Genomic DNA, 24,929 nt, shown 5'->3' on the forward strand with positions numbered 1-24,929 from the left:
AGTACACCTTTGCTAGAAAGCTGCCTGTCCCAATCACACTTGCCCGATCCCATCAAAATTGGCCTTTTGGCAATTTAGAATCTCAACCAGAGGACCAGTCAACTCTTTTTCCACAATTACCTTGAAACTAACAGCATTATGATCACTAGATGCAAAATATTCCCTTACACAAACTTTTGTCACCTGCCCTGTCTCATTCCCTAATAGGAGATCAAGCCTTGCACACTCCCTTTCGTTGGGACTTCTATGTATTGATTAAGGAAACTTTCCTGAACACATTTGGCAAACTACCTCATCTAATCCTTTTACAGTATAGGAGTCCCAGTCAATATGTGGAAAGTTAAAATCACCTATTACAGCCTTATGTTTCTTGCAACAGTCAGCGATCTCTTTACAAATTTGTTCTTCTAAATCCCACAGACTATTGGGTAGTCTACAATATAGTCCCATTAACGTGGTCCTAAATTTCTTATTCCTCAGTTCCATCCATGAAGCCTCACTAGATGAGTTCTCCAGTCTGTCTTGACCGAGCACTGCTGTGAATCTCAGAAATATTTAATGAAATTAGCAAATCGTACATGAATAAAAGATAAGGTAAACGTCCATTTACCTGAACTGATTTTAATACGATAGCTATGATCAAGCATAGCTTCAGCTCAAATTAGCATTTTTTCATATGATAAGCGTAAATTTGTTCTCTTTGGAAATTAGCAACTTGGGGCCCCTTCACCATATCCAGAAAATGTGTTATGTGCATTGTGTTTCTTTGCAGAGTAAACAATATATAATATACTGACCTGGAGCCTCAGATAAAGTTTCATTTCACCCCATTGAGTATTGTGTGGGTTTTTTCTTAAAATAAATCTGAGGGGAGGAGCTCTCTGGTCCAAGTCACAGTCCTTAAGCAGAAATTCCTGCTTTGCATCTGTTCGGGTAATTAGTTTGTGTTTCTCTTCATTATCTCTGTGATTAAATCAGAAAAGTTGTTAATGGGGTTTTGGTTGGTGGCAGAAGTATCTAATGTTTACCTTTTTGCAACAGATCAAACCAAAGCCCCAAGTGGCTTTACACAATATTCCTTGAACACAAGAACATAAGAAATAGGAGCAGGAGTAGGACATCCAGCCCATCAAGCCTGCCCTGCCATTCAATAAGATCATGGCTGATCTGTCCGTAAACTTAGCTCCATCTACCTGCCTTTTCCCCATAACCCTTAGTTCCCCAAATATGTAAAAATTTATCTAACTGTATCTTAAATATATTTAATGAGGAAGCCTCAACTGCTTCCCTGGGCAGAGAATTCCACAGATTCACCACTCTCTGGGAAAAACAGTTTCTCCTCATCTCTGTCCTAAATCATCTCCCCAGAATCTTGAGGCAATATTCCCTAGTTCTAGTCCCACCTACCAATGGAAACAACTTTCCTACTTCTATCTTATCTATCCCTTTCAATTTTTTGTATGTTTCTACAAGATCCCCTCTTATTCTTCTGAATTCCAGACAGTATACATGCTCTTTGCTGATGACGCTGCTATAACCCCCCACACCAAACAGCAACTACAAACTCTCATGGACCACTTCCCTAAGGCATGCAAGGACTTCGGACTTACCATTAGCCTAAAGAAAACAAATGTCCTTACCCAGAACGTAGTGGAGACACTAGTCATTACCATCGACGATTAGGATCTAGTAGTGGTCCCCGAGGTCACATACTTGGGGTCGACCATTAGCGACACTCTCTCCCTCGATGCTGAAATCAATAGGCGCATCGGCAAAGCAGCATCGATCCTTGCTCGACTCTCCTCGCGGGTCTGGGAGAATCTGAAACTCGCTATAAGACCCAAGACTGCTGTGTACAATGCATGCGTTATCAGCACCCTCCTGTATGGTAGTGAGACTTGGACCATCTACTCCAAGCAAGAGAGGAAACTCAATAGTTTTCACCTGCACAGCCTTTGCCGCATCCTCGGCATCACCTGGAGAGACAAAGTCCCAGACTCTGAGGTCCTCTCCCGCGCTGAACTTCCCACAACTTTCACGCTTTTAAGACAATGCAGACTGCGCTGGCTAGGCCTCGTCCATCGTATGAAGGATGGTAGACTGCCAAAGGACAACCTCTACACAGAACTAGCAACAGGCAAGAGGAACATTGGTAGACCCCAGCTTCGCTTCAAGGACCTCTGCAAGTGCGACATGAAAGCCTTAAAAATCAACACAGTGCTGGGAGGATACAGCAGATGACTGCAACAAATGGCGAGGTACTCTTCAGCAACACCTAGAGTAAGGTGAAAGTGATCCTGAGTCAGTTTGAGGAGTGGAGAGCACAGCAGACAGCGGACAATTCCACAATGCTCTGCACATGCAGCAACTGTGGCAGAGCCCGATGTTCCAGGATTGGCCTCAATAGTCACAGTCGATACTGCTCGACAAACTAGTGACTACCAGAGGCGCAGTACCCATGGTCAACCACGACCGACGGAGGCCACACACAGTCCCAGGCGACCCAATCTCTCCTCATAGGTTAACCCCTTCATCTCTGGATTCAATCTGGTGAACCTCCTCTGCACTGTCTCCAAAGCCAGTGTATTCTTCCTCGAGTATGGAGACCATAACAGCACACAGTACTCCAGGTGCAGCCTCACCAGTACCCTGTATAGTTGCAGCACGACCTCCCTGCTCTTGAATTCAATCCCTCTAGCAATGAAGGCCAATATTCCGTTTGCCTTCTTAATAACCTGTTGTACCTGCAAGCCAACTTTTTATGATCCATGAACAAGCACTCCCAAGTCGCTCTGCACAACAGCATGCTGCAATCTTTCACCATTTAAATAATAATCTGCTCTTCTATTATTCCTTCCAAAGTGTATGATCTCACATTTACCAACGTTGTATTCCGTCTGCCAGACCTTGGCCCACTCACTTAACCTATCTATATCCCTCTGCAGACTTTCCACCTTCTCTGTACAATTTGCTTTTCCACTCAGTTTAGTGTCATCAGCAAATTTTGCTACGTTGTGCTACACTCAGCCCCTTTTCCAAATCATCAAAGTAAATGGTAAACAGCTGGGGGCCCAGCACTGACTCCTGCAACACCCCACTCACCACTGACTGCCAACCAGAGAAACACCCATTTATACCAACTCTCTGCCTTCTATTGGTTAACCAGTCCACTATCCATGCCAATACACTCCCTCCGACTCCATGCATCTGTAACTTATTTATAAGTCTCTTGTGCGGCACCTATCAAATGCCTTCTGGAAATCCATCTGTTCCCCTCTATTAACTGCACTCATTATGTCCCCAAAGAACTTCAGTAAGTTTGTCAAACAAGACCTGCCTTTTCTGAATCCATGCTGCATCTGTCTAATGGAACCACTCCTTTCTAAATGTTTCACTATTTTTTCCTTAATGACTGCTTCAAGCATTTTCCCAACTACAGATGTTAAGCTAACTAGCCTATAGTTGCCAGTCTTTTGCCTACCTCCTTTGTAAAAAAAAGTGGCGTGACATTTGCTGTCTTCCAATCTGCCGGGACCTACCCAGAGTCTAGAGTTTTGGTAAATGATTACCAATGCGTCTACTATAACCTCCGCCAATTCCCTCAGCACCCCTGGATGCATCCCATCAGGACCAGGGGACTTACCTACCTTCAGGCCCTCTAATTTGCTCATCACTATCTTTAGTGACAGTGATTTTATCGAGGTCCTCACCTCCCATTTCGTCCATAACATCACTCTTTGGCATATTAGACGTGTCCTCCACCGTGAAGCCTGACACAAAATAGTCGTTCAATGCCTCAGCCATTTCCTTATCACCCAATATCAATTTCCCCTTCTCGTCTTCCAAGGGACCTGCGTTGGCTTTAGCCATCCTCTTCTGCTTTATATATTTTATAAAAAAATTTTGCTATGTTTTCATATTTTGTGCTAATTTACTTTCATACTCTATCTTCCCTTTCCTTATTTCCTGTTTAGTTGTTCTTTGTTACTTTTTAAAGTTTTCCAAATCCTCCAGTCTCCCACTTGATTATTCTTTAACAAAAAATATAAAAAAAAATCTCAGATTTTAAATCAATTGACTATCAAGTGCCTGCGCATCTCAAAAATTCATTGAGCCTGATGTGCCGGACGTCAGCCTGAAGACTCCAGAATTTCTATGCAAATACTGAACTTGATAAATGACGGATGGCTCTGCCTCTATTCTACACAGATTCCAAAATTCCTCACATTAATCTCCATTGATTTCAATAGCAATGGTTAGCAAATTGGAAAGTTACAATGCTTATAAAAAGTATTCACTCCTCCTTGGAAGTTTTCATGTTTTATTGTTTTACAACATTGAATCACAGTGGATTTAATTTGGCTTTTTTGACACTGATCAACAAAAAGACTCGAGTGAAAACAAATTGATAGATTGGTCTAAATTTTCTACAATTATTAAATGCAAAATAACTGATTGCATAATTACTCACCTCATTCAAATCAGTATATAGTAGATGTACCTTTGGCAACAATCACAGCCTTGAGTCTGTGGATAGGTATCAGCTTTGCACATCTGAACACTGCAATTTTTCCCCAATTCCTTGCAAAACTGCTCAACCTCTGTCAATGCATGGGGATCATGAGTGAACAGCCTTTTTCAAGTCCAGCCACAAATTCTCAAGTGGATTGAGATCTGGATTCCGAATTGGCACTCCAGAACATTAACTTTGTTGTTTTTAAGCCACTTCAGTGTAGGTTTGGCTTTAAGCTTAGTGCCATTGTCTTACTGGGAAAACAAATCTCCCAAGTTGCAGTTCCCTTGCAGACTGCATCAGGTTTTCCTCCAGGATTTCCCTGTATTTTGCTGCATTCATTTTACCCCCTACCTTCACAAGTCTTCCAGGGCTTGTTGCAGTGAAGTATCCCCACAACATGATGCAGCCACAACCATGCTTCACAGTAGGGGTGGTGTGTTTGTGTTGATGTGCAGTGTTTGGCTTACCCCAAACATAGCATTTAATCTGATGGCCAAGACGTTCAACTTTGGTTTCACTGGACCATAGAACCTTCCTCCAGCTGACTTCAGAGTCTCCATGCCTCTGGCAAACTCTAGCCAAAATTTCATGTGTTTTTTTACCCCAACAATGGCTTTCTCTTTGCCACTCTCCAATACAGCTGTGACTGGTGAAGCACCCGGGCAACAGTTGCTATATACACAGTCTCTCCCATCTCAGCCACTGAAATTTGTAACTCCTCCTATATACACAGTCTCTCCCATCTCAGCCACTGAAATTTGTAACTCCTCCGGAGATGTCACAGGTCTATTGGTGACCTCCCTCACTAGTCCCCTTCTTGCACGGGGGTCACTCAGTTTTTGAGGATGACCTGCTCTTGGCAGATTTACAGCTGTGCCATATTCTTTCCATTTCTTGATGACTGACTTAACTGTACCCCAAGGGATATTTAGTGACTTGGAACTTTTGTTGTTTCCATCTCCTGACTTGTGCTTTTCAATAACCTTTTTGCATAGTTGCTTGGAGTGTTCTTTTGTCTTCATTGTGTAGTTTTTGCTAGGATGCTGACTCACCAGCAGTTGGACCTTCCAAATACAGGTGAAGGTGTACTTTTACTACAATCAATTGAAACACCTTGACTCCACACAGGTGATCTCCATTTAACGAATTATGTGACTTCTAAAATCAATTGGCTGCACCAGTGATGATTTGATGTATCATATTAAAGGGGGGTGAATATTATGCAATCAATTATTTTGTATTTTATATTTTTAATTAATTTAAATCACTTTGTAGAAACCTGTTTTCACTTTGACATGAAAGAGTCACTTTCTGTTGATCAGTGTCAAAAAGCCAAATTGAATCCACTGTGATTCAGTGTTGTAAAACAATAAAACATGAAAACTTCTGGGGGGGGGGGCAGGGGTGAACACTTTTTTTTAAATATAGGCATTGCATTTTGTTATTTCTGTAAACACTTTAATTCATATAACATTTTACCAAACTTTTTTTTTAAAGATTCATTTTATTTAATTTAAGTATCTCAATGTCAAAGAGAGTTAAATTATTAAAATTTTTCACGGCTTTTACAGCCACGAAATCGGGATGGAGATCCACCCCACCGACTGCTAAATCTTTCAGAAGCCAGTTTAGGATCTGAATATAGAAACAAAATGCCCGTTCAATAAAATCATGACTCAGGCTTTACCTGAGTACTACTCTTGTGCGCCATCTCCATGCCCCTTGGAAAGGGAATTCCAAAGATGTACTACCCTGCAGGTGAAGGAGTTTTGATCTCCCAATCTCTTTTTTGGGACTTAGACCCTGATTCCATGCATCTCAGCCAGACGAAATATCCTCCCTCAACTTACCCCTGATAAGCTCCATAAGAATTTGTCTGTTTTAATGAGATCATTTCTCATTCTTCTAACTCTCAGGCACACGTTCCCAATAAAATTGCAGTACAGCATAATTGCTTTTGTGTTCAAATCATAGAAACATAGAAAATAGGTGCAGGAGTAGGCCATTCGGCCCTTCGAGCCTGCACCGCCATTTATTATGATCATGGCTGATCATCCAACTGAGAACCCCGCCCCAGCCTTCCCTCCATACCCCCTGACCCCTGTAGCCATAAGGGCCATATCTAGCTCCCTCTTAACCATAGCCAAAGAACTGGCCTCAACAGTTTCCTGTGGCAGAGAGTTCCACAGATTCACCACTCTCTGTGTGAAGAAGTTTTTCCTAATCTTGGTCCTAAAAGGCTTCCCTTCTATCCTCAAACTGTGACCCCTCGTTCTGGAATAAAGATCTTGCAATAAAGACCAATATCATAGTTGTTTTCCTAACTGTTCACTCTATCCATGATTGTTAACTTTCAGTGATTCATATTCTAGAGACACTACGAACACCATCTTACCATTTTTAAAATTTTTCTACTATAGTGGATAATCTAACATTTTTTTCCATTATATTCCATGATCTCACCCATTCACCACCTAAATCTTGAAGCCTCTGCCATGGCTGATAAAGTATTAAAAGGGTTAACGTTTCGTTAAACAATAGCAGCCTGTTTTTCTGAAAAAACCTTCATGATCAACAGATGTGCGAATTTTGGTTTTCAATGCTGAGCAATATTTCTTCTTGAAGGTAGCCAGATAGGGTTTCAGGATGCTTTATCCCCTTGTGTAGTCATGCGTAGAGATAGGACAGCTCCAGTCTGTTTTGTGTATTAGGCCATTATGCCTATTCTGTAATTTGTCTCTTGGTACTGTCAAACAATAGGTAAGTCTGACTCCAGCTTGGTATGTATGTGGGGTATCTGAACGACTATATCCATTCTGTAAGGGGAATTGTGAGTTAGTTGTTGGACCGGAAAGGAACAGTCAGAGACTGTTCCCATTTGAGCGACGAACTGAGTAAGCATTTGAGCGACGAACTGAGTAAGCCCTGGGTGCTTTGAATAAAGAATACTTATACAGTCTCTGAGTGACTTTATCCGGATTCAACTTCCACATGGCCATATGACCAAACAGCTTTATCAACAGCAAATGTGATACAATATACTTGACCCCCTCAGTCTGAATTAGTGAAAGATACTGTGAACTGCTGGGGGTCTAGCACCACAAGTCATAAACCACCCAACCAGAAAAGGAGTGTTTATTCATATATTAATCACTCAATAATCTTTGCCTGTATATTACACAGAGTGTAGACAGGTTATAAATGCCATGAAAATTAGCTTTCTGCAGCAAGAGTACAGCACATTGATGGGAGGGGTATGGAAGGCTATCAGCCAGGTGTAGGTCGATGAGATGAGGCAGATTAAATAGTTTGGCATGGACTAGATGGGCTGAAGGGTCTGTTTCTGCACTGTATGACTATATTAATCCTAATTGTGTACTCTAATCTTGTTTGATAACGTGTGACACTTTATCAAAGGCCTTCCGAAAGTTCAAATACACTGATCCCCTTTTATCTATTCTGCTAGTTACAATGTAAAAAAATCTGTAAAAGACTTCTGATTAATACTGTCATTTCATGAATTCATGTTGACCCTACCCAAATATTACTAATTTACAGGTTAATTTTTCCAAAACCTTTTTTAAACTAATAGTAATTCTTGCAGTTGCTCAGTGATCTAGAATATTATTCTTTACTACTTGCAGCTGACTTCTTGCAATTTTTCCCTTGAAGGAAGGAAACAGCAGAAAAAGTAAATAAAAATCTTCTTCCTCAATCTTATTTTTCCTTCTGTCTGTAAAGGACCCACCTTAGCTTTTGCTTTCTCTGTATCTATAGTAGCCTTTGTTTATAGGTTGATTTTTGATAGAACTCCTCAACACTTAAGTGCTTCAACTTTTTGATCTGCACAATGTCCTGCTGTCTAGGCGCCTACCAATGTTTCTACCGCTGTTTCTCCACCAAAACTGACTGCCTTTCTTGATTTGCTGGGTCAAGATCTTATCCCATCCTTTATTATTAGAGATCCTACTCTTCCTTTTTACTCTTCAGACATTGGTTAATTTGCAATTATATCTCTATCTTTTAATACCTATTTATTTATACTTGTGCTTGTGCCATGAATCCATCTACCCATTTATCTGTTTAATAGAGTGCCTTTCTGTCCCTTGTTTTTAACTGTTACTTCCTCATGTCCAAGTGGTTGGCTTTTAATTGACCTGGTAAGAAATCCAATAGTAAGCCACTACCCATGGCTCAGCTTTTCTCAGGCTACTGCTGATAGGCAATAAATAGTGGTCTCGCCAGTGAAGTTCACAGCCAAAAAAAACCTCCTATCTTTGGAATATACTTCTCACAAAAAATTATAGTTAATAGCCAGAGTATTTCTAATTTTATTAAATCTACTCTGTGGGATAATACACCCCCCCCAATCTACAAAAGCCATCATATTCTTATAATTTATCATGTTCACCCTTCCAGTCAGACCTCCATAGTTTCCGTGCATCAAAATACTCTATTTTCATGTTATATACGAATACTTCCTCCCACAAAAACATAGCATTCCCACACCACAGTGATAAACCAATAATACCTGCAGTTGTCACAGACTGGAAGATCAAAGTGACTGCTGAGAAATGAATCCATGAACTCTTTGCCACATTCTTCACACATTAAGTAATCAAATTCCATAACAGGTCCTGTGAAGACAGATTCACGTTTTGAGCAAGAGACGACGTTATTCTGAAGTGGTAGCCTATACCTGGGCAATAAAAAGGTACGGAGAATATGTGTCTTTTAGGTGCAAACACGAGGACTTGACTTCAATTTACAATATCCCCACCAATACATGGGGGTTCCTGGCCAGTGACTTCCAGTACACCAGCACAACAGAAAGAGTGTATTGCTTCTCAAACAACTCTCTTACATGCTTCAACAAGCACCTCTTGCCCCATCCTTGGTAGAGTCACACTAGCCACTGGCCACATCAGCTAAGGAAATGGCAAGACATCCTAAACCTTGAGGTACAGAATGGAATACTTGCTCCAATATAGAGATAATACTGTGAAACCTCAGTACTCATGAGATAATGTAACATTTCATTTAAATAATCTCTAAGTAGCATTTTAGAATACTAGATCTAAATATACCTGGTTGATGTATAACTTTATTTACTTCCTGAATCTCTTCCTGCTCCTCTTCCAAAAAAAATCCTCCTCCTGTATCTATTACTTTGGGTTCAGGCTTTGGAACGTTGCTACCTGTGAATGAGAAAGATAAATATAACAACCTTTAAGACAAATCGTAATACTGCACACTGTATCGGACAATATCTGCTCACATACGCAGACCACTCAAAGTTCAAAGTCAATTATCAAGAGTACATACATGTCACCACATACAACCCTGAGATACTTTCTCAGTGGGCATACTTAGCAAATCTATACAGATAATAAGTAAATTAGCAACACATAATGAGCATCCTGCAATTCCCAAATGGCAGGAATTCGCTTTGTTTTTGTCTCAATTCTAGGTTATAAGTATAAGGGGGTTTTGACTTTTATGTTACTGCGGAGGCTAATTAAAATGGCGTCTTTGTTATGTTAATGTGGGGAATGCGGCTTTGTTGTGTTAAACGCTAAGAAAGTTTGCGCTAGCAGCTTGTTTTGGTTTAGAGGGTGATAAGAAGGTGCTATTAACCAATTGGGATAGTTGTTATGGTTTTGGTGTATTTGAAGATACTGTATGCGCGGGGTTTTGGGGCAGAAGGCGAGAGAGCGAGGCAGAGGATGGACCAGGTGCTGTGATGTCCGTTAATGGGGTCAGACCCCGAGAGGGGCGTTCGGCGAGGAGAGGAGACGGAGACGGACTTGTGTGCAGTGTCTGGTCGACCACCGTTGTTGGTCCCAGGTGGCCGGGTTGAGGTGGTCCGAGGGGGTCGCAGGGTGAAGAAGAAGGTCCTTGAGCTCCAACTGTTTTGTGCACGAAGAGATTGAACTTTGATAAGTGTGGCACCTTTTATTTTCCTTTTATATTTTATTCTCTCAATTATATAGTTCCAGTAATATTTATAAACTGTGAATCATTTAATTGCAGCTGGTGTATTGTCTGTTATTTGGGCGGGGTGGGGTACATCACACAGCATCCACACAAACGAATTATCCAGTTTGGTGGGGCCGAGGCTGTTTCCCTAGACGACAGCGAGCCAAGCGACCCTGAGGGTGGTCGGGGGGGGGGGGGGGCGACATTGTGGGGGCTCGTCCGGGATTGAGTCTGCTGGTATGCTGTGTGGGTGCCCTGTTTAAATCTGTAATGTGTGTCTCTGTGGGTTATTTGCTGGTGATTGCTGTATGCGTTGTGGGTGAGGTCTTTGGTCGAGTTCAGGCTGGCATTGATGAGTTGGAGGTGGCACTCAGGGCTGTCCATGCTGTTGGCATAGAGAGGAAAGAGTGGTCTGATTTGGAGGTAGTGTCTGCGAATAAGTGTTCCAGCTCTGGCAGGCTCCGCCTGGCACTTGGGATAGTGTCCACCCCAAGAGGGGCGGAGGCGTGTGAGATGCGGGCAGAGCGGATCTCTCAGTTGTTAGATGAGTGGCAGTGCTCGGTTGAAGGAGAGCGACAGGGATAGGTTGAAAGTTTGAGTAGGTGGGCTGGTGACGGTGTTAGAGCTGTCAGGTTCACTTACACCGTAGTGACAGCTGTCAGTTATTTCAAAGGGGGGGAAAGTTTTCAGTGTGTCTTCTCTGGCTAGGAGGGTGGCTAAATTGCTTGCAGTGCCAGGGGGATCATTTCAGGGGATCAACCCCTCCTTCAGTTGTTCAGCTGATGAGAGGGATCGAGAAACTTAGTGGAGGCCCAGTGGGGGGAATGGCTTGGGGTCTCTGGGGAAGCACGTTCCCAGCAATGTACCGATGAACTTCTGAAAGGAAAAGACCCTATTCCTGAAGGCTTAGAGGGGCCATGCCCCAGGGTGGCGCTGTGGATAGAGGGAAGCGATGCTAAAGCTATCCTCGACCCCGGAGCATGGAGCAGACTCAGGATAATCTTGTCTAGCCAAGATGTTGCAAATAAGGTGACAATACCTGGGAAAAGATACTGCAAGCTTTGTAAATCTAGCATCATTTGGACTCTTGTCGTGCTGGATTTTCCTTTTCCTGGTAACACACCAATACATTTTAGTTTTCTTATTTTTCGGTGTTATATAGTGATATAATCCATTTTCCAATAAACCTAGTAAGTTTCAAGGGGATTAGAAACATGGCCCTAATGAGTGAACGGACCACAAAAAACAGTACCGGGTAAGCTTCAAGGAGCGTGGGAAATAGAGCTCTAGTCTGCTAAAAAGCTTCCAAGCTGAGACAGACACTGAAACATCAGGATTTCTGCACAATCGAGCTTGCAGACCAATGGTGTACTCACTTGTGCCAACTGGAGTGTACGGCCTGCTTGCCAGTCTGGCTTGTCTCAGAAGCAGTGCTCTCTGCCGGTTCCGCTCAATCTTGGCCAGCACATTGGGGGGCAAGTGTTTTTTCTGGTTTGCCTTTGCATCTCCTTCCCCATCCAGAGAGGCTGATGGTCCATCTTTCCCCTCCAAATCCATACCTTGTTAAGTAGAAGCCTTATTTTGTCGCAATACTGTAACCAGCTGAAAAGTGTATTTTGAAACAGAGAAGTCAAATGATGAGAAAAATGAACACTTCTGACATATGCAAAGCTTACAACAAAGCTCATTTAATTGATAAGCAAAATGCTCATTTTGAAAATGATGCTTGGAAACACCAAAGGCACTGTGTTGTTTGTGTAGCAGTTCCAAATTAGCATAGCTGGAGGGGGATACAATTGCTGTGATTGTTTCTAACAAAGGCCAAAATAAATCCCCCCCAAAACATACACAGAAAATACAGAAAAGGAAGGAGTGATTTATCTCAACAAAAACAAAGGTAAGCTATATTAAGATTCCTGGTGGAAACTATTTTTAAACAGTAGATTTTGTTTAGTGTTTTTTTTAGATTATGAGAACACTCAGTCCTCTTTTATTGTCATTTAGAAATGCATACATCCATTAAGAAGTGATACAATGTTCCTCCGGAGTAATATCACAGAAAACAGGACAGACCAAAGACTCACACTGACAGAACCACACAATTATAATATATAGTTACAGCAGTGCAAAGCAAAACCATAATTTGATGAAGAACAGACCATGGGCACAGTAAAAAAAAAGTCTCAAAGTCCCAAGTCAATTGACTCCCGAGTCCCTGATAGCAGGCGGCAAAAGGGAGAAACTCCCTGCCATAAACCACCAGGTACCGTCAACTTGCCGATACCTTGGAAGCAGCCGACCACAGCCGACACTGAGTCCATCTGTCCGAAAACTTCGAGCTTCCGACCAACCTCTCCGATACAGCCTGCCGAGCGCCTTCAACCCCGCCCTGGCCACTGAAACAAGCAAAGCCGAGGATTTGGGGCCTTCAGCTCCGGAGATTTTGGTTATCACACAGTAGCAGCGGCAGCGAAGCGGGCATTTCAGAAGTTTTCCAGATGTTCATCCGTGCTCTCACGTCTGTCTCCATCAAATCAGAATTGAGCATGGTTCCCTACTTGACAGGTAACAGATATCTTCTCTCCCCCCCCCACCCCCGGGGATTTCTGACATAGTCCATTTTCTGTGACAGTCACATCCAGTTAGTTAGCCTCCCATCAGGTCAAATGAATATGCAAGATGGTTAAGCCAAAGTTCTGATTTCATCATCAAAAACAGAAAAAGTGGAAAGTGGAAAGGATAGTAAAAGACAATGGACCAGACATAATGTCTATGAAACTATGTAACAATTACAACACGGGAACAGGCCATCTTGGCCCTTCTAGTCCATGCCGAACTCTTACTCTCACCTAGTCCTACCGACCTGCAATCACCCTATAACCCTCCATTGCTTTCCTGTCCATATAGTTGTCCAATTTAACTTTAAACGACAACATCGAACCTGCCTCAACCACTTCTGCTGGAAGCTCGTTCCACACAGTTCCCACTCTGAAATGAGGAAGAAAGTTGTTTTTTTTCTCTGTAGCAGAAGTTGAGGAGAGATCTGACAGGTTTGTAAGATTATGAGTGGCATAGAGTAGACAGACTATTATTTTACCAGGTTTGAGATATCTAATACCAGAAGGCATGCATTTAAGGTGAGAGTGATTCTGCATAATGTGATTATGAAGAAAGTCTGAAGTTAATAACTTATCAATTAATAAATCATCAGGGGTGATTGATACGTTTGTGGCCTAAGGTAGAAGGAGATGAGTTATTAACTTCAAACTTTTTGCATAATCACTCAAAGGGTTGAACTGCATGTGCATGTAACAAGAGCTGTATATCTCTTTCTATCTTAGCCCACGAACTTATCAATCACTCCTGCTGTGGGCACTTTCTGGAGGTCCAAGATCCGTATGCTCCACGGCCACTGGACTAAGTGTGTAAATGTAGGAAGGGACTATGTTCAAAAATAAATGTGCCAGGTTCTCTAACATTGACTCCTACCTTAGGCCATGAACTCATCAATCACCCCTCATGTTGTAGGGTATTTGAAAGTCAGTTGAAAATACGTCTGCAGTTTTATAAGTATCTGAAACCTGTAAGATTTATTGTTTCCCAATACTGGAACTAACACTTATACTGAATGGATGCAGGAATACTGGACATTCTGTAAGGGGACAATCAAAATCAATGACATATAGTGATACTGTGGACCCACTGGAAATTCCAGAGGCATAAAGAACAGGTAATCACTGGTTTACTCTAAATGCAGTGTAATAATAGAAGAGGAACAGGAATGGATCGCAGATGTGTGTGCAGTAAACATCACGAAAAACAGAGAACTACTTCTACGGCAGAATGATACAGACTAGGTAGCACTAGGTAGTAACATGTGTTAAGTTTGGTGCCTTCCTCCATACTTTAACATAGCTACTGCAATGTCCAGTTATCTCGCACTTCCCTGCCACTGCACCAGGAGTTTTCTCTGTCAAGGTCATGTGGTAGGTCAAGTACAACAGTCAGCTTGCATTAAAATAAGCCGCACAGCCATTTTCCACAGCATAAAATTCACCAGCTGGAACATCAGGGTTATCAATCTTCCCAGAGTTACAATGAAAGTTCAATCCATCAAGAGATAAAATGAACACGATGTTCACACCTTGTGGCACATCTTAGAAGAAACTGGAGCTGCACCATACATTGTACATGTTTTTTTTCCCACTTGGCAAAAATTTTATCAACCAAGAGATTATACAGAATTTTTCCCAAGTTTGAATGTTCTCAGAAATTCACTACCATTCTATGTCTGCTCAGCAAGAACACACAAGAATAGTCCTAAGCAGGAGATCTACCATAGGCCTTATCTTGTACAACCCATGGGCAAGCAATCATACCAACCATTTTCTCAATCTTCCTTACTGTAATATTGCACCTCATCTCCAGAAAGTTTCTGCCTAGAAAGGAGTTAACTGACAGGACATATGGTCTCTGTAGCACACAAGATGCTGGAGGAACTCAGCAAGTCAGGCATCATGGTAGTGCAGCAGTAAGCCAGATACTATTATAGCTTGGGGTGTCAGAATTCAGAGTTCAATTCTGGCACCATCTGTAGTCCTCAATGTGGAATGCATGTCTTTTCTCCAGGAGCTCCAGTTTCCTCCCACAGTCCAAAGATATACCAGGTTAATTGGTCATTGTAAATTGTCCTGTGATTAGGCTAGGGTCAAATCTGGGGTTGCCAGGCAGTGTGGCTTGAAGGGCCAATTCCACGGTGTAGCTCAGTAAATAAATAAATAAATGATTTCTCAAGACAAGTGGACATTTACAATTTCAGGTCAGGACCCTTCATCTTGACCTTCAGATACAATCCTGAAGCAAAATCATCCTGAGATCAGGGCCAGATACTATCTACATATGTGCACATGCAAAGGCAGAGTTCCAAATGACACTGATGCCTTCAATGAAGCAGACAAAAAGATTAGTCCGGCATTAAACATTCAGATTCTCCCCCACCCATTAAATGGAACCAATGTTGAAATCAAGAAAAATGAGGATTGCTTTCAAAACCTCAGTCATTTCTCAACAAGTGAAGGAATCACTGAAGAAATTCACCACTGTCACAAGTATATCACAACAGCCTTCTGATGTCTGTTATTCTCTGACAACACTTCCAGACAAATAATCACACTTCAGAGTTCCGTTAAACAACTTAATTAATATGTGCACATACTAATTAGTTAACATGCATTGTTACATTTACTTTCTGTTACTAACTGGGATATTACCCACACACTTGCGAACTGGCCTGGTTCATGACAAGCTGTTTTCTCAACTCTGTCTCAGGCTGACTGACTTTTCCTTGCAATTACTGATCCAAGGATACATTCCTACACATACTCTCCAGATGCCTCCTGTTTTCCATACATAGTATTTTAAGACTACAAATTCATCCTTTTCCGGAGAAGTATCTGTTTTTACAACTTCTTTACCTAGCATCTTTACTCCTAAACATGAGCTAATCTCTCAGCTTTATGGTCCATCAGTTGTCCCTTCATTTGTAACAAGATCAACAGACAAGGTACATCTGCACATGTTATTCAAAGTCACTCCATGTTTCTCATAGCCCAAAGTCTGAACTTTCAATCTCATCAAAAACACAAGAAAATCTGCAGATGCTGGAATTCCAAGACAAAACACACAAAATGCCGGAGGAACTCAGCAGGTCAGGCAGCACCTATGGAAATGAATAAACAGTTGGCGTTTCAGGCCAGGGCCCTTCATCAGGAAGTCAGAGTCAGAAGGTGGAGGTGGGGGGAGTGGAGGAAGAAGTACAAGATGGTAGGTGTTAAGTAAAAGGTAAGCGGGAGGAGCACCAGAGAGAAGTGATGGGCAGATAAGGAGATAAGGTGAGAGAGGGAAACAGGAGCGGGGAATGGTGAAGGTGGGGCAAGGGTGGCTTTTACCAGAAGTGAGAGAAATTGATATTTATGCCATCAGGTTGAAGGCTACCCAGGGTGGAATATCAGGTGTACTAAAGGATGGGAGAAGGGTCTGCACGCCATGCCTCAACTGATAGACCAAATAGCCTCTCATTGGAATTTTATTCATAGATATATGACCAACTGCTAGACACACAAGTACAAGGATACTCTACACAAGAAATCTTACCTGCATTAACTTGCCCAGTCAACTCTTTGATTGGAGAAGTTTCACTCCTAGAGCTTTTTGGATTAAATTCTATTCACAGACACTGCCTGAGGCGCTGAATTCCTTAAACAGATCTGTTTGCTGTTCCAGACTGTTGCCCAAAGTTAGCTTCAGAAATACCAGCTCATCTTCTGTCTAGGCAAATTACACACCTCAGGACAGAATGCTGAAGTCAGTAATCCCAGAAAACCAGTCTTACCTGTTTGCACCAGAACTGACCAGTTCCCTCCACTACTCCCTCTCTCGACAATTCACAGCGTGCTTTTGCCATTCTTCCAGTTTTGACAAAAAGTTCAGTGAAAATTTATTATTCAAGTATGTATACCATACACCAACCTGAGATTTATTTTCTCACAGCCACCCACAGGAAAATAAAGAAATACAACAGAATACATGAAAAACCATACACAACAAAAGCAGAGTCCCTGAAAGTGCATCTACAGGTTGTGTAGTCAATTCAGTGTTGAGGTGAGTGAAGGAAACCAATGACTGAATTGAATTGACTTTATTACTTATATCCTTCATATACATGAGTAAAAATCTTTACTTTCATCTCCGTCTAAATGTGCAATTTACAGTAATTTATAATAAATATTATGTACAAAAGGATAGTCATCGGCATTTATTTCAAGGGGAATAGATTATAAAAATAAGGAGATAATGCTGAATCTAGTCAGGCTACACTTGGAGTACTGTCAACAGTTTTGGGCCCCATAACTCAGAAGGGATGTGTGGTCATTGCAGGGAGTCCAGAGGTGGTTCACAAGGATTATTCCAGCAATGAAGGGGTTAACACATGAGGAGCGTTTGGCAGCTTTGGGCCTGTACTTACTGGAATTTGGAGGAATGCGTGGGGATCTCATTGAAACTTACCGAATGTTGAAAGGACTAGATAAGGTGGATGTGGAGAGGATGTTTTCTCTGGTGGAGGAATCCAGAAGTAGAGAGCACAACCTTAAAATTGAGGGATAATCTTTTAAGAACAGAGGTAAGGAGGATTTTTTTTAAAGCCAGAGAGTAGAGAATCTGTGGAATGCTCTGCCACAGACTGTGGTGGAGGACAAGTCCATGTGTATATTTAAGGTGGAAGTTGATAGTTTCCTGATTGGTCAGGGAATCAAAGGATATGATGAGAAGGCAAGTTAAAGGGGCTGAGTGGGATCCGGGATCAGCCATGATGGAATGGTAAAGCAGACTTGATGGGCTGAATGGCCTAATTCTGCTCCTACTTCTTATGGTCCCCATATATTGCCAGCACCATCTCGTAAGATCTTTGAGCTGAGCGACTAACCCCCATTTCTCTTTACACAGATGCCACCTGATCTGTTCACTATCTCTTGCATTTTGTTTTTAAAACAAAGAGAATCAATGAAACACATATGACTGATGCAACAGACATAGAATTCCAAAAAGCCACACCAGTTCTATGTAATAGCAGGCGTCCCCGGACCGGTTTAATACTGACAATATTCTTGTGGATCGGCCAACCGGGGGGGTGGGGTGTAGGGTTGACAACGGACGAGAGTAGCAGTCAAATACATTGAGCTTACCCCGAGAAAGACTACAATGACCATGAAGCCTTGCGTGGGCACCAGTGCGCATGCGTGTGCCTGCCAATTTTTTTCTGCAAATCGTTTTTGCCGATTCTGTTCGGGTGGGGAGGGGTGTTAATCCCGACCAGAATATAGGTGGTAAGTGGCTAATACACTCAATTTCGTTTCTAAAAGGGTTTATCTAACGAATTTAATATTAAACACACAGCGCATATTTTCCTTGCATGAATATAGTGATAAGTCAATTATCAGGGGAGGACAGGGGAGCTTGAAGTAGGTGTTGAACGAACTTCCAGTAGAAGTGGTAGTGACAGGTTCGATACTATCATTTAAAGAAAAATTGGATAGCTATATGGACAGGAAAGGAATGGTGGGTTATGGGCTGAGTGCAGGTCGGTGGGAGTAAGCATTCGGCACGGACTAGAAGGGCTGATATGGTCTGTTTCCGTGCTGTAATTGTTATATGGTTATATAAGCAAGTCAATAGCATCATAACATTTTAAGTAACATTTGGATATTAAACACAGCACATACTTTTGCCATATGAACATATAAAATCATTGCAACACACCAATATCGCTGAATCCTGCAACAAGACGGTGCCATCGCGGGGTGATGGGAGACAGCGATACGCGAAGGGGGTTCCTTATTTCCAGTCTATTCCGCAATTTCCTTTTCGTTGCATTCATTGCAGAAAACTCCGCTTCGCAGAAAAATGTTGGAAATGGAAGCAACGTTTTCAGTGCTTTCGTGGCTATCTCAGGATATTCAGCCTTGACTTTGATCCGGAATGCCGGCAGAGATGTTATGTCAAACATACTTTTCAGCCCGCCGTCATTTGCAAGCTCGAGGAGTTGATCTCCTTCCCGCGCTGACATGGATGATGCGTGGGTAATGACCTCGCGTGCGATCAAGTTCAACGGTGGGCATGACAGGGAATGAGGAAAGGTGCAGCTGACTCCTATTGCCAAATCATATTGTTTCCTCGCGGCCTGGTAGCGCATGCTTTGCGGCCCGGTGGTTGGGGACCACTGTAATAACACATAAAAAACGTTGGAGGAACGCGGCAGGTCAGGCAGCATCTACAGAAATGAATAAACAGTTGACACTTGGGGCTGAGACCCCTCATCAGGACTATGTAAAAACAATCCTGCTTGTCCCACTTTCCTGCTCTCTGCTCTATCCCAATAAATTCTTTCCTTTTGGATAGTCAAATACTTTAATTTTGAATTTTATTTGTCTTTGTTATGGTAGTTAATAGTGTAATTCCTATGACACTCAGTCAGTCACTCCCACATGGGAAGAGTTCACATACTGTACAAGCAGTGTTATCAATTAAATTCAAAGGAATATTCTGCATTGAATTGAATTGACTTTATTACTTACATACTTCATATACATGTGTAAAAGTCTTTATGTTATGTCTCTATTCAAATGTGCTATTATAGTAATTTATAATAAATATTATGTATAACAGGACAGTCAATATAACATAGAAATACAGTAGCGTCAGCATGAATTAAGCAGTCTGACGGCCTGGCGTTAGAAGCTGTCTCGGAGCCCGTTGGTCCTGGCTTTTATGCTGCAGTACCATTTCCCGGATGGTAGCAGTTTGTGGTTGGGGTGACTCAGGTCTTCAATGATCCTTTTTACACACCTGTCTCTGTAAATGTCCTGAATAGTGGGAAGTTCACTTCTACAGATGCGCTGGGCTGTCCACACCACTCTCTGCAGAGTCCTGCGATTAAGGGAGGTACAGTTCCCATACCAGGCATTGATGCAGCCAGTCAGGATCCTATCAATCGTGCCCCTATAGAAAGTTCTTAGAATTTAGGGGGCCATACCAAACTTCTTGAACCGTCTGAGATGAAAGAGGCACTGTCTAATTTAATTAGCAGATTGGAGCTGTGGGTGGCGACACAGTCATGGGTATACAGAGAGTTAAAGGAAGGGACTTAGTACACAGCCCTGAGGGGCACCTGTGTTGAGGGTCAGAGGGGCAGAGATGAGGGAGCCCACTCTTACCACCTGCCAGCGATCTGACAGGCAATCCAGGATCCATTTACACAAGGCAGGGTGAAGGCTGAGGTCTCCGAGTTTCTTTCGAGTCGGGAGGGAATTATGATGTTGAAAGCTGAACTGTAGTATGCTGGCTTCCTTGTGTGTGCTTTATACCAGCAGTCCCCAACCACCGGGCCGCAAGGAAACGATATGATTTGGCGATAAGAGTCAGCTGCACCTTTTCTCATTCCCTGTCACGCCCACTGTTGAACTTGAACGCACGCGAGGTCATTATGCACGCGTCATCCATGTCAGTGCAGGAAGGGGAACAACTCCTCGAGCTTGCAAATGACGGCGGGCTGAAAAGTATGTTTGACATAACATCTCTGCCGGCATTCTGGATCAAAGTCAAGGGTGAATATCCTGAGATAGCCACGAAAGCACTGAAAACGTTGCTTCCATTTCCAACATATCTCTGCAATGAATGCAACGAAAACTAAATTGCAGAATAGACTGGACATAAGGAACCCCCTTTGAGTATCGCTGTCTCCCATCACCCCTCAATGGGACCGTCTTATTGCAGGAAAGCAAGCCCAGGGCTCCCACTGATTCAGCGATATTGGTGTGTTGCAATGATTTTATATGTTCATACGGGGAAAATATGTGCTGTGTGTTTAATATCCAAATGTTACTTAAAATGTTATGATGCTATTGACTTATATAACCATATAACAATTACAACATGGAAACAGGCGATCTCGGCCCTTCTAGTCCGTGCCGAACGCTACTCTCACCTAGTCCCACCGACCTGCACTCAGCCCATAACCCTCCATTCCTTTCGTGTCCATATACCTATCCAATTTTTCTTTAAATGATAATACCGAACCTGCCCCTACCACTTCTACTGGAAGTTCGTTCAACACTTACTTCAAGCTCCCCTGATAATTGACTTACCACTATATTCATGCGAGGAAAATATGTGCTGTGTTTTTAATATTAAATTCATTAAACCCTTTTAGAAACAAAATTGAGTGTATTAGCCACTTATCACCTATATTCCGGTCGTGATTAACCCCCCACCGAACAGAAATGCCAAAAACGATTTGTAGAAAAAAAATCGGCATGTACACGCATACGCATGTCATGCATGTGCACACAGGTGCCCGCGCAAGGCTTCATGGTCATGGTAGTCTTTCTCGGGGTAAACATAACGTATTTGACTGCTACTCTTGTCCATTGGCAACCCTACCCACCCCCCCATGTCGGCTGGTCCGCAAGAATATTGTCAATAATAAACAGGTCCGCCGTGCAAAAAAGGTTGGGGACCCCTGCTTTACACTATCCCACAATAGTGAACACAACATGGTGTCAGAAGTGGTTGATCGTTGATGAATTCATGCTACTGACCAAATGAGATCCCCGACAAGAAAGACTTTACAGTAAGTGTTTTTGTTGTATATATCTATGAGATTTGCATATATCTATGAGATATCCAGAGACTTATCAACCTAATCTGCCTATGCTAGTTTGTTAACTGAGCTGAGAACTGGCCAGGGTTGCTAGGCAACACTTCAGGCTACACCCTAAAGTAGACACAGTGTAATAATCTGTGGGCCACCAGCCTGAGGATATGTACAGAGACACAAACACAGCAGAGAAGTCAGTCAAACTCTCAGGGAGTGAAAAGACAACTTTTGTTGTCCAAATAATTAAACAAACAAGCAGGAAAATGGAGCTAGTACCTGCATTATCTATATCTGCTTACCTAATAAAGTCCCGAGACATTTGATTTCTCTAAACCAGTGGACTTTGAGAGATGACTTAGATGCTTTGAGAGATTCAGGGTTGCAAGCAACCTCACTCAGGCTTCAGAAGAGCATCAAGCCAGCACACTGATGTACTCCAAGGGTGACAAATCAGATGACATCATGGATGGATTAGGACTGACAGATGCTCAGGAAAAGGAGTACAAAACAGTGCAGGTCAAATTCAAAAAAAATTTCACAGGAAAATGAAATGTGATATACAAGAGGTGCAGACAGAAAGACTACAGAAAGAGGGGACAGTAGAGCTCAGCTCAAACAAAATAGACAAGCAAAACAAAGAGCAAGTAAAATGTCTGACTGCAGGAGTTGTGGCAAGTCTCCACGTCAAAGAGCTCTGTCCAATAACATAAGTGAAATGGCACCAATGCAACAGTCTTGGCCATTATCATCACGGCTGATCCAATTTTCCTCTCAGCCCCAATCCCGTCTTCTCCCCATGGTCCTTCATGCCCTGACCAATCAAGAATTTATCAACCTCTGCCTTAAATACACATACATACTTGGCCTCCACAGTTGCCCAGATTCACCACACTCTGGCTAAAGTAATTCCTCATCTTCATTCTAAAAGGTCGTCACTCTATTCTGAGGCTGTGTCCTCTAGTCTTAGACTCTCCCACCACTCTTCCATCATCTCCACATCCACTCTATCGAGTCCTTTCACCATTCAATAGGTTTCAATGAATTTGCCCCTCATTCTTCTGAATTCTAGTGAATATAGGCCCAAAGCCGTCAAAAGGTCTTCATATGACAAGCCGTTCAAAACTGGAATCATTTTCATGAACCTCCTTCGAACCCTCTCCATTTTCAACACGTCCTTTCTAAGGGGCCCAAAACTGCTCACTATACACCAAATAAGGCCACATCAGTGCTTCATACAGTATCAACATTACATCATTGCTTTGATATTCTAGTCCTCTCAAAATGAATGCTAACATCACATTTGCCTTCCTCATCACAGACTCAACCTGCAAAATAACCTTTAGAGAAATCTGCCAAGGACTCCCACATCCCTCTGCACCACTTTTTTTTGTATTTTCTCTCTATTTAGAAAATAGTCAACCCTTTTATTTCTTCTACCAAACTGCATGACCATGCACTTCCCGACACTGTATTCCATCTGCTACTTCTTTGTTCATTCTCGTCTTAAGTCCTTCTGTACCCTCTACTTCCTCAAAACTACCTGCCTCTCCACTTACCTTCATGTTATCTGTAAACTTTACAACAAAGCCATCCATTGCATATCGAGAAAGAAAAATCGGTCCTAACAGACCCCCCTGGAACACCAGTAGTCACTGTCAGCCAACCAGTAAAGGATCTCTTTATTCCCACTCTTTGCCTCCTGCCAGTCAGCCACTGCTTTATCCATACTACAATCTTGCCTGAAATACCTTGGGCTTGTAGCTTGTTAAGCAGCCTCGTGTGTGGAACCTTGGCAAAGGTCTTCTGAAAATCCAAGTACACAACATTAACCAATTCTCCTTTGTCTATCCTACTTGTTATTTCTTCAAATAATTCCAACAGATTTGTCAGGCAAGATTTTTCCTTAAGGAAACCATGCTGACTACAACCTATTCCATCATGTGCCTCCAAGTACCCCAACAATCGACTCTAACATCTTCCCAACCACTGAGGTCAGGCTAAATGGCCTATAATTTCTTTTCTTCTGCCTCTCTCCTTTGTTGAAGTGTGGAGTAACTTTGCAATTTTCCAGAACCATTCCAGAATCTAGTGATTCCTGAAAGATCATTACACAATCTCTTCAGCCACCTCCTTCAGAACCCTGGGGTATACACCATCTGGTCCAGGAGACCTTTCAGTTTCCCCAAGAACCTTCTCTCTAGTAATGCTAACTTCACACACTTCATGACCTGACACCTGGAACTTCCACCATACTGCCAGGGTCTTCCACAGTGAACACTGATGCAATATACTTATTCGGCTCATTTGCCATTTCTCGTCCCCAATTACTACCTCTCCAGCATCATTTTCCAATGGTCCGATATCCACTCTTGCCTCTTTTACACTTTGTATCTGAAGAAACTTTTGGTATCCTCTTTAATATAATTGGCTAGCTTGCTTTCGCATTCCATCTTTACCTTTTTAATTACTTTTTGGATGCCTTCTATTGGTATTTAAAAGCTTCCCAATCCTCTATCTTCCCACTAATGTTTGCTTTACTATATGCCCTTTTGGGTTTTATGTTGGCTTTGACTTCCCTTATTAGCCACGGTTGTGTCATCTTGTCTTTAAAGTACTTCTTCCTCTTTGGGATGTATATATCCTGTGCCTTCCAAACATTCCAGCCACTGCTGCTCTGCTGTCATCCCTGCCAGTGTTCTTTTTCAATTAATTCTGGCCAACTCCTCTCTCATGCTTCTATAATTCCCATTACTCCACTGTAATACTGATACATCTGACTAACTGCTCCTTCCAAAATTTAGGGTGAATTCAATCATATTCTGATCTCACAACCCCCAAGGGTTCTTTTACTATAAGCTCTTTAATCACTTCCAGTTCATTGCACAACACCAAAATCCAGAATAGCTGATCCCTTACTGGGCTGTTCTAAAAAGACATCTCGTGGGCATTCTAGAAATTCGTCTTCTTGGAATCCAGCACCAACCTAATTTTCCCAATCTACCAGCATACTGAAATCCCCCATGGCTATTGTAACATTGCCCTTTTGGCATGCATTTTCTATCTCCTGTTTTAATTTGTAGACCACATCTTTACTACTGCTTGGGGTCTGTTTACAACTCCTATCAGGGTCTTTTTACCCTTGCTGTTCCTTAGCTCTATACACAATGATTCAACACTTTCCAACCCTATGTCACCTGTTTCTAATAATTTGATTTCACTTTT

At 42.3% G+C, this 24,929-nt stretch overlaps 1 protein-coding gene across 2 annotated transcripts in view; it reads right to left on the minus strand.

Annotated features, from left to right (window-relative positions):
- Positions 1–24,929, minus strand: part of xpa (xeroderma pigmentosum, complementation group A) — a 45,315-nt gene that overhangs the window by 14,124 nt on the left and 6,262 nt on the right. For both annotated transcript variants that reach the window (XM_063069035.1, XM_063069036.1), the window contains exons 3-6: positions 11,872–12,097; positions 9,604–9,714; positions 9,048–9,153; positions 798–963 (exon numbers count right to left, since the gene is read on the minus strand). In XM_063069035.1, the coding sequence (XP_062925105.1) occupies positions 798–963; positions 9,048–9,153; positions 9,604–9,714; positions 11,872–12,052 (564 nt within the window). In that variant the 5' untranslated portion in view covers positions 12,053–12,097. The remainder of the gene's footprint in view (positions 1–797; positions 964–9,047; positions 9,154–9,603; positions 9,715–11,871; positions 12,098–24,929) is intronic.

The sequence above is a fragment of the Mobula hypostoma genome, chromosome 16 (genome assembly GCF_963921235.1).
Source record: "Mobula hypostoma chromosome 16, sMobHyp1.1, whole genome shotgun sequence".
In the NCBI taxonomy this organism is placed as follows: Eukaryota; Metazoa; Chordata; class Chondrichthyes; order Myliobatiformes; family Myliobatidae; genus Mobula; species Mobula hypostoma.